Source organism: Gopherus flavomarginatus, chromosome 3 (assembly GCF_025201925.1).
Source record: "Gopherus flavomarginatus isolate rGopFla2 chromosome 3, rGopFla2.mat.asm, whole genome shotgun sequence".
Lineage (NCBI taxonomy): Eukaryota > Metazoa > Chordata > Testudines > Testudinidae > Gopherus > Gopherus flavomarginatus.
In genome coordinates, this window is record NC_066619.1 from 267,270,270 (window position 1) to 267,281,232 (window position 10,963).

Genomic DNA, 10,963 nt, shown 5'->3' on the forward strand with positions numbered 1-10,963 from the left:
TTTTTTTGCTCTACAAAAAGATTAGAACTTTACTGTGCCCCAGAAATGCATTGAGAGAGAGTTCCTTAGACAGATAGAAATCAGAATTTCAATATCAATGCGATTCCAGATTTTGAAGCACCGGGCAAGAGAAAGATGGTTTCAGTCCAAACATGTGCTACCAAAATAATAGTCTGGACTGACTGAACTCTGAGGGTGTGTCTACAATGCAAGTGAAGGTGTGATTGTAGTATGGGTAGGCAAACTTGCGCTAGCTTTAATCTAGCTAACACGGGTAACAATAGCAGTGTAGATGTGGTGGCACAGTCTTCAGAACAGGCCAGTAACCAGACTATAAAATCTCCAGGGACTCCGGATACATGTGCAAATTGCTAGCCCATGCCACCTCATCTACGTTACTGTTGTTATCTACGCTAGCAAGATTAAGGCTAGCATGGGTATGCCTATTCATGCTACAATCACACCTTCACTTAACTGAGAAAGAGAAGGACTATCTGGGTCTCATTGCCTTGGATGGCTTTTCAGGCACCAAAGATAAGAATTGGAGGGATTATTTAAAAATGGCACAAGAGAAGTTGTGTTATGGACAAAAGGGCCGATTTTAAGGTAGGAGTTCAAGGGAGGGGAAAAGGTGATGGTACTTTCCAAACTTGGCAGGCATTACTGATGTCCCCAGAGTTCTCTAGTTGTCATGCCTGGAGCACAAGTATTTACCATGTTACTGCTTCCATGAGGAGAGTGAGAGCAAGATTTTTTGCACTTGTGAGGGTAATGCACTGTGACATTTGCAGTGGCGTAAGTTTCATATGCCACGGTAGAAACTGAACGTTTAAGGTTAGTTTGGGATAGGGTGACCAGACAGCAAATGTGAAAAATCGGGATGTGGGTGAGAGGTAATAGGAACCTAAATAAGTTGTGCTTGGTGAAATCTGACACATACAGGTCCAGCAGAGTGTCAATGGTTGTCTCAGAATATCCAGAACAGCACACAAGGTTCAATGTGGACCACCTTCTCTGGACAGTTCAGCCACAGTGTGTGTCTTGCCATGTGCTTAGTACTTAGTGCTAAAGAGAGACCCTTGTCATTGTACTGGGAAGAAATCCACTAGAGCTAGCCTTGTTGGAGCCCTAACAATCTCCCAATTTTCCTCACTTTAAAGCCCCTCTCTCCCAGTTTCCTGCAACATAGCCCACTCTTCCCAGCTGAGTGGACTCAGCCTTTCTGGAACAGGTCAGCATTATTCCTTGGCCAGAGCAGTCATTGCTGTGATATGAGGCACTTCTTCTCTCCAGGGACTGGATGTTTTGTTTCCACAACATTCTCATAAGTGAGAGACCAGGACGGGAAACTGAACCCAACCTCCTGTTTGTCAGAACACAGCATGAGCATAAGTCCCTTTGACGAGCTAGAGGCAGACTGCCCTTAAGTAAACTGGCATTTGTCCTCAGACTTTGAGTCTTCATTATGTAGCTTTTCTATGCATACAGGGTCCAATCTGTTCACTTTCTCCAGCAGCTGGGCCCGAAGCAGAATACATCATCCAAATCCTCCAAAGTCCGGGGGAGTCTGGAGCCAGGTCCAAACTGAGTAACTCAGGAGCCTCTCTAATACTGCTGTGTGCCAGGGAGATGTTATCCTTGTTTTATCACCATAAAAAGCTGCGCAGCAGATTAGCTGCATATAGAAATGAATTGGACACCACATGCCTTTTTGTTCCAGTGTCTCCAGCTCCTGCGGCTTTATCACAAGACGTGTAGTATTTGATGTTTTTTTCTTAAAACATTCAGATCCTGGATTCATGTAAGGTTCCTATCTTTCATTCACAGTCTATTTTCCATCATGCTGTGTTAACAAGTTTGATTCTTTTTTTAACTCTTTCTCCTCTATCTGTAAAATCACTTTTCTTATTCATTTTCAATATTTTTCCTTCTTCTGCTTTTATCTTAACACTTTATTTAATGTTCTCTCTCTCTTATTTTAGCCTCCTCCCCAATACTTATTTCTTTCCCCCCCCCCCATCCTTGAAGTCATTGCTGTGGCCTTCTCTGCCTGTCATCTATTCTCCTGCAGATTTTCTTTGGCTCCTGTGCACAATAGAGCAATGGGCCCAGTTGGCCATGAGAGCAAGGTTCTCTCTTTATTCTGTTTGCAGATCTCTAAAGCACTGGTAGACAGCGGCTCAGAGATTAAGGATATTGTACGTTTCAATTTCCTGCTGCATGCAGAGCTAATGGAGCAGTGCAGCTCAGGAGAAGGACCATAAAATAAAAGCTTGTTGATGCTGGTGCATCGTTGCCACCCTGCTTCCAGCAGTGTCTTCAGAGTAATGCTTAGAATTTAATTTACAAAGTTTGCTGTCCTTCCCATCATATTATATTTTTTTATCCTCTCATGAGACCTCTCTTAAACAATCATTCAAAAATCTCTTCTAGAGAGCTCAATGTTTAGGACAAACAATAACTCCCAAAAAGCCAGCTCCCAAGGCTGCGTGAGACACGGGCTGAAGATCCTTGCAGAAGGATCCTGTTGTAAATTGTATTGTCCTTGGTGCCTGCCTGGTTTAAAATATGGCTAAATCATTAAAGGCTCAATGCAAAGTGTTGAGCACTTTGTCTGCAATCCAGCAAAGCACTTAAGCACATGCTTCCCTTTAAGAAAGCACCTACTGGTCTCAAAGTTAAGCCTGTGCTTTTGCACCTCATAGGAAGATTTTTTTCAGCCACAAATTCATCTACAGGAATGAACACAGGATTGGAAACCATGAATCTCAAATTTTAATCTGGTTCCACCACTGTGGTTCTGGGCAAATAATTTATCTCTTGTTCATTTTTAACATCTGCAAACTGACTGGTTTACCAACCTTACAGGGAAAATGTGACTGAGGATTAATTAGGTATGTTTACACAGCATTTTAAATGTTCTATATGCACTAAGCGTTATTTCATGGATATGCTGCAGTGCACCTGATATTGGATAGATGCACGTGGGATGGGAAGTAAAAGCCAGAATCAATAAGGCAGAGTGCTAAATTCACAGCTGCACATGAGCTGTTTTAGCATTTGCTGGGTCACAGGTTAGGAAAGGAAGTACCCTTTAGGCTAGCTCACAATATACTGTACTGCGATAAGAAGAATGATGAGTAAGCCAACAATAAGATTCATAAAGTCACTTTGGGAGAAGAGAGAATTACTATATTTAATTTTGAAAATTAATATATAGAGAGTATGTAGAGTGATAATATATGTACACTCCTATATCTTGAGTACCAGTGAGGCATATAATTTTCCAAGTAATATTGTCATTATATATGTCAAGGAGGACACAAAGGTAAACACCACCTAATTTGTAGTGAAGTTAATCTGGCAGTAAAATTCATGTGTAGCCATAAACTCTGGTTTATAGGATATTGGTATGCTTATGAAATCAGGGCATATTTATTCCAGTACTTCTTTATTGGAGGTGTTTTTTCCATGTATTCTCTTTTAAGAACTTGCTTTTGGCAATTTAGTAACTTTTTTTCTTTCCCAAGTTTTTTAGGCCTACTACTTAAATGATTCTACCTTCACACTTGCATTTTGTTTTTAGATATTCCTCCTAAAAGCATGGCCTTTGTCCAATCAATCCTCCACATTTTGAATAATTAAAAATGAAACATTCCTTTCTCTATTAGTTTAGTTCCCAAAATATACCTAGTTGTGCATTTCAAGGTATGGGAACTCAGAAAGGTAGAAAGCCTTTTGAATTTTGAAGCTGTGCTCATAGTTTTTTCTTATTTCATTAACCTGCTTTTTAAAATATTTTATTTGTTGAATTGTGTATACACTTTATTTTAACAATCATTGCTTTAATTTTATAAATTTTACATGAAATTAAAATTATATTTCACAGAAGATTACTTTGGGATTTGACCTTTTCATTCATTTAATTAAGTCTCCCGCTATGGTTCTTCCTTGCTGACCCTACCTGCAACTCACTTGCCATTTGACCTGTATATTAAATGTATCATATGTTTATCTCTGTTTGATACTATGTTCCTTGAGGAAGGGACCTTGTCTCTTTTCTGCTGATCAAGCAGCAGACATATGCCCTACACACTCTAATAACCGAGAGAATCTAGACTCTGGGAATTTGTGTAAATATTTCCAGGAATTTGCCTTTCATTATGTCCAGAGATTCCTTCCTGGGCAGCACTTTACTTGCCCTTGATTAGATTTTTATTAACTTAATTAAGCAATCGGCCACATCACTTTGACCCCCATAATTTCAGGCTCTCCAGGACGATGTCAGCTTGCCGCTAGCAGAAGCAGCTGAGCAGAAGTGAGCCTAATATGTTCTGCTTTTAAGGGGCAGCTTGTTTCACTGCTTTGCTTTTGTGGAAGATTACTGAAGTCATTGAAAGAAAAACAAGGGCCAGATTGTTAAGGAATACTTTAAAATTCCTTCTCTGTTAACATTGGTTGTATCCTTAGTGGTGCTCACTGTTTGAGTTGAGCTGTTTGGGTTAGGGATCAAAGCTGTTACCTTTAGCACAGAGGTGGGTATAATAGGCCAGGGAAAGCTAAGCCTCCCCTGGAGCAGCTGCTGCCACCAGATACTGAGTTGCGGGTTTTGGCGAGCTGCATGGTGGGGAAGTTTTTGCTTATTAATATGTGCCGTGCAGGTTCCAGGGTGGCTGAGGAGGTGGTGTTTGCTACTCAGCTTCCCAGGTTCATCAGTAATCTCCCTGGATTCCAGAGAGATTACTGATGAACCCGGGAAGCTGAGTAGCAAATACCACCTCCACAACCACCCTGGCTCATATATAAATCTCAGGTTATTCAGGAAGAGCTGCTTTTGCTTTCCCCGGGTGCCTTGGGGTCTCAGCAGCGGAGGTGTGGTGTGACTGGAGGATTGCCCAGGACTCCTCCCGCAGTGTGGAGGCAGAAAGGGGGCTCAGGGTTCCAGCTGGCCCAGGGTTCCTCTGGCAGCGTGGGCAGGGGGAGCCTCAGTGCTCCAGTCGTGGGGGGGAGTGGGGCTGTGGGGCTAGCTTCCACAAAGGGGGGGTCCACCCGCCTCCCAAGATCTTAGAAAGGTAAAGGCTCTATTTAAACTCAACGTTTTGATTGACTGGAGCTTCTGATACTGTGGTCTTTGTGCAGGCAAACTTCCACTAAGAGCAGTGAGAGTGTTTCTGAGGACTTAAGCAGGGAAAGAAGGATCAGACCCTTAGTTGATTATCTGGAGAGATATGGGGTTGGAGGGGTTAATTAAATTGAGGAGAAGGTGGGTTGCCTTGTCTGTAAGGAAGTCTGACAGGCTAGTGAATACAAAGCTGTACTCTAGGCTTCTTCTAACTGTTACATTGCCAAAAAATACTGATGGTTCCATCTCTGTATTTAACATTCCTGCCTTTTATACTTCCCTTATCATTTTCAGTTTTATAGGATATTCTTTATTTCCTATCTTAAAGGCTTGTGCAGTGCTTCCATATTCTGTTAAATGACTACCCTGCTCTACCCTAGAGGTGGCTTTATTTTAGTGGAGGGAGAAGCGATCCCTCTATTAGCCTCTTCTCAGCCTAAATGGATGTTTGCAAAGCACTTTGAGATACTAGTCAGAAAGCCGCTATTGTTATATACATTTAATATTTTATTCCTCCTTTTCCCTGAAGGCCCCCAGGTATCACTTGGTTATTTTTGTTCTAGTTTGATATATGCTCCGTGTTGTTGTGTTTTGATAGATCCTCCTGATTGGGTACCAGATGAAGTTTGCAGCTACTGCACTGCGTGCAAAGCTCCTTTCACAGTAATTCGCAGGAAGCACCATTGTAGGAGCTGTGGGAAGGTAATGACTCAGTAAAAACAACTGATATGCTGTCTGCTGAAAAGAAGAGCAAATTCATGCAAACCACAGGAATTCACACTGCAGAGGCAACCATGCACTCTGCATCATAAAAAACTTGAGCCCAAGATATTTTTAAGGGACTTGTGATTTTGGTTGCCTACATTTGTGGGTGCCCTGTTTGACACATTAAAAGGGCATGATTTTCCAAAAGTCAGGAGCACTCATCCTCTCAAAATCAGGCCCTTTTAAGGTATCTCAGGTTGGGCACTCAGACTCAATACTAGCTTTTTAAAATCCTGCCTTGAAGCTTTAACAATTTCCAGCAGCCTGCAGTGTGGGAATGGCAAATGTTCCAGCTTTGAGCACTCTGTGTCACTGTGTCCTTGCTTTTGCATGTGTTTACGTGACATACACATTGTGTACAAAGTGTATGAGCTGCTCAACAAGTGTGAGTGGAGGGTGCGTGGGGGAAGGTTAAGCTCTAGTCACACTGAGGTCCTGTGAACTGAACAGTAATGAGTCTCTAGTCCCTTCTGCACTTTCTCTCTTTCTTGTAAGTGCATAGGATAAAAAAGAGATGAGATAGAGAATGGGTATTTCCAAGGAGACATGCAGTTAATCCTTTCTTACAATGTTACACTTTAGTTGCAATTTTAATAATGCTTTAAGAGTCCAATCCACCAAAATCTCACTTATGCAAGAAGTCCCATTGACTTTGATAGCACTGTTCATGTGAGTAAGGAATACACACATAAACTGCATCCTGCATAGCATCTCTTATTGTGGTCACACCCTGATGAGGGCTTTTAGCTAAAATACACTACAAGGTGTTTGCCATAGAGTTGCCATTTCTGACCGCTTCTTCATTGCATGGAGTGACCCTGCAAGCTCCCCACCCTCAGTTTCCCCTTCTCAGGAGTCTTCAAGAATACATATAGGCTAATAACACCCGTGTCATTGGATAGTTTATTAATACGGACATCTGAAATCCCAAAATGGACTTCGAAGATCCTGGCTCCAGCACTTTCTGTGATGCTTGGCTCTTGATCAGTCTCAGTTGTCCTTCAGACTGGAAGACTCTTGGGTGTACCCCCGGCGCCCTCACTAGAGTTCAAAAGCAGGAACACAAACCATGTCCACCCACCTGGGCTTCATAAAAGTCTCACATCCCTCCTGGGTCTTTTGTGGCTCCCTCCCCCATTACCGGATAGTGGCCTCAAGGGTACACCTCTGGGCCTTCCTCTTGCTCCAAAGTCTTCTCCTCACACTACCCAGGCCTCCTGGCTTCTGTCCTGTCTCCCTCTTCCCAGAGAGTGCCTCCAGAGCTTTCTGCTCTCCACTGCTGTTTGCTCAGGCAAATGAGAGCTCCATATCTGCTCTCTCTGTCCCCTTCCTGGCTCACTCTCAGTTCAGGCCTGACTCACTCAGACTCCCTCCCCCAGGAGGACTCAGGTTTCTTCTATTAAGCCCAACTGGGGGGTCAGCTGACTAGTCACAGATGCACTGGCCTCTTCCCTCTTAAAGGACCTATGACAGTGTTGTTTCCTAGTTCCAACACTTCACAGAGGAGGGTCATACACACAATTTTCTGTCCCTTCTTAGACTCATAGACTTTAAGGTCAGAAGGGACCATTATGGTCATCTAGTCTGACTTCCTGCACAATGCAGACCACAGAATCTCACCCACCCACTCCTGTAACAAACCCCTAACATATGTCTGAGTTATTGAAGTTCTCAAACCATGGTTTAAAGACCTCAAGGTGCAGAGAATCCTCCAGCAAGTGACCTGTGCCCCACACTGCAGAGGAAGGCAAAAAACCTCCAGGGCCTCTGCCAATCTGCCCTGGAGGAAAATTCCTTCCCGACCCCAAATATGGCGATCAGTTAAACCCTGAGCATGTGGGCAAGACTCACCAGCCAGCACCCAGGAAAGAATTCTTTGTAGTATCTCAGATCCCCCACCCAACCCCAATCTAACATTCCATCACAGACCATTGGGCATATTTACCTGCTAATAATCAAAGATCAATTAATTGCCAAAATTAGGCTATCCCAGATTTAGTCATATCAAATACAAAAAAAATGTAAAGTGCAATCAATCTCTCTTGTATTTTTCAGATCTTCTGCTCTCGCTGTTCTTCCCACTCGGCTCCATTACCTCGCTATGGTCAGATGAAGCCTGTCCGTGTTTGCACTCACTGTTACATGTTCCATGTCACTCCTTTCTACAGTGACAAAGCTGGTATCTGACATAATAAACTAGTGATGTACCTATTGGAGTCTTATATGGACTGATATTACATTTGATCTAAGCCAAGAATTAACTTGAAAGAAGGACCTTGGGTGGGTGTGTAGGCTTTGACATCCATTACTATAAATTTTGTACAGGCAGTTTTTGTTGCATTTTATTAAGCTGCTAAAGGGAAGCATGAAGTGTCTGTAGCTGTTAGGCTACAGTACAGTCTTCCATAAACAGGGGCGGCTCTAGACATTTTGCCACCCCAAGCACGGCATTATGCCATGGGGGGTGCTCTGGCGGTCGCCGGTCCCGCGGCTCCGGTGGACCTCCCGCAAGCATGCCTCTGGAGGGTCCACTGGAGCCACAGAACCAGTGGACCCTCCGCAGGCATACTGCTGAAGACACCCTGCCTGCCACCCCTGCGGCGCCAGCAGAGCGCCCCCCGCGGCACGCCGCCCCAAGCACGCGCTTGGCGTCCTGGGGCCTGGAGCCGCGCCTGTCCATAAATTTCTAATGTTAATGTTACAATGCCATATGCAGAATTAAACGCACTGCGTGGAAAGAAATAGGGCTCGGAGAATTGAACAAATGTTGCTACTTATTTTATATATTAAGAACAGAGTAGGTGGTTGACTCTAACTTACTCATCACAGCAAATCGTTTCCAAAGCTGGGACACTTCTGCATTCACTAGTGTTCTAGGATGTTCTGAGCGTGAAGGTCAGCTCTTTTCTGCCGACTTGCTATTTAGCTTTTCCATTACTTCATATAAGCTACCTAAGCTAACATTAATCGAGGCAAAATATTTCAAACTTACATTCAGTATTCATGTAGGCAAAATTCTCTTTGAACCCAACAGGAAGAACTGAAGTTTCCAGAGCAGTACACCTGTTGCCTTTCATTTATTCATCACAGCAATAACTCAGTGTCTTCTAAAAATTAATTCTTACATATTTCAATTTAATTCTATATAATTTGTGAGGTTTGAAGTTGTTTACATGTAGCATAGTTCAAACCAATTCCTGGTAATAAAAATATAACATGTGAGAGACTTTGGTTTGCAATATCAGTAATAAAATACTAAAAAACAGCTCCAGAGGAAATAGTCAACAAATTAATGAATTATTGTTAAAAAAAACAACAAAATATTTTTGAAAAAGTTAAGCACTATAGTGTCACATGTTACAGAACTTGTTCCAAGCTGTGTTTTTTAAATTTTTAAAATGATTTTCTAAAGGCAAACATTAAACAATACTGTATATTTTTATCCAAAAGGACTGAAACATTGGCCTAGCATCCAAAGTTTCTTATCATCCATAGTTGGTTGAGTAATTTTATAAAATATTTCATACTCTTACTTTTAGATCACCCTGCTACCGCCTCAAAAGATATTTACATTTATTTTAATCACCATGGCTAGATTTTGGTTCCCCTTGGATTGGAAAAAAATTCATAGATTCATACAACGATCTTGCACAAAGAGCTGTGTGAGTACTAGATTTTCAAAGGTGTTTGGACATGCTTTGAGTTAACCACATTAAAAGAACAATGCAACGTGCTGTGGTTAAGGAGGAAATTATAGCAAGAGCTTTTTGTGGTATCCTGTTTGGTGACTTGCAGTATTACATGGTGTTTCAAGCCGACAGAGAAGATAAAAAAGTTGTTTGCACTATTTTGCTCAAGAAGGGTCCTCATTTAAAATGATAAAGCAAAAACTGGTTAGTTTGTGTGTGTGTGTGTACATTCCCTTTGCTTTGTGATTTTTTTTATCCAATGCAAATGAGTCATATAAGGGTATACATCTTGTTGAAATTGCTGCCATATAAATCAGATTAAACAGTTCCACTAGTTTATGTGAAATGCACAAGCCTTATGAAGCTAGCTGTGGGTAAATTCAGCTGTGGGATGTTCTCCTCACTTATTTGTATATATGTTTTTTGCAAAGTCTCTTTCACATAATCCTCAAATTGGAATGTCACCATTCACCAGAGTTTAGCTGGCTCAGGGTGGGTAGCTTAGATGTGAGGTGGGTCGTATGGTACAAGCAGTGATACTTATTCAGGCTTAAATCTCAGGCTTCACATTGCAATGATTATTGCAGTTTTATTTTTCGAGAAACAACAAATCTAATGCTTCTTTTATAGGATGAAAAAAATAAAATGCAACAATCTTCAATAGTGAAATAAATATGCACAAAAGTTGCTTCTGTGGAAAAAAATCTCATTTAATGGACTGAATATTATTTATTCAAGCTTGTTTTTATTTTGTAAATGCTGTAATTCAGAATCATTTCCATAAATATGATATTTAAGGATCTCAGACATTATAGTTTCTTATGTAAATACAAACTCCTATTTCTCTTACTGAAAAGCACAATGACTATATCAATATTAAAATGCATTTGCCTCAAGGAAGACTTTCGTCTTGTAATTTCTTCAGATAATTAAAATGTCAAGACTTTCTACTTCCATGTGCTGGATTGCTATTTCATTTATTGGTCGGTTTACCACAATGACAGTTGACATCCTGTCAAATAAATCAGTCTCAATCCATTCACACTGTACCCAGTTTATAGGTTACACAGGAGAAACAAAAGGTTTAAACTTTTAGGGAGAAATTTTCCCCTGTGCAGAGGGAAAGTGAAAGGCTATTTACACAGGGGTGAATTTCATCCTTTGAGAATGTGTTGTACTTTATGTTATGTGCAATGACTGCTTCGCAAATTGGATATACTGGGTCAGCCTGTGTCAGATTAAAAGAAGAATCCATTCTATGAATGACTAAAATCTACAGTAAGAATAATCTTCCTTAGATTTACCTGAAGTGTTCTTTATATATATGCCTGATACAGTGAACAGCACAACCTGTCAGTTGTGAAAGTTGTGGGAGTGCAATACATCC

The 10,963-nt window shown here is 41.4% G+C and overlaps 1 protein-coding gene across 3 annotated transcripts in view; it reads left to right on the top strand.

Moving 5' to 3' along the window:
* ZFYVE28 (zinc finger FYVE-type containing 28) overlaps positions 1-10,472 on the top strand; it is a 308,586-nt gene extending 298,114 nt beyond the window's left edge. For 2 of the 3 annotated variants that reach the window (XM_050947520.1, XM_050947521.1), the window contains 2 exons: positions 5,721-5,824; positions 7,943-10,472. In XM_050947520.1, the coding sequence (XP_050803477.1) occupies positions 5,721-5,824; positions 7,943-8,074 (236 nt within the window). In that variant the 3' untranslated portion in view covers positions 8,075-10,472. The remainder of the gene's footprint in view (positions 1-5,720; positions 5,825-7,942) is intronic. The other variant, XM_050947523.1, reaches the window with a different exon arrangement.
* Positions 10,473-10,963: the final 491 nt, after the last annotated feature.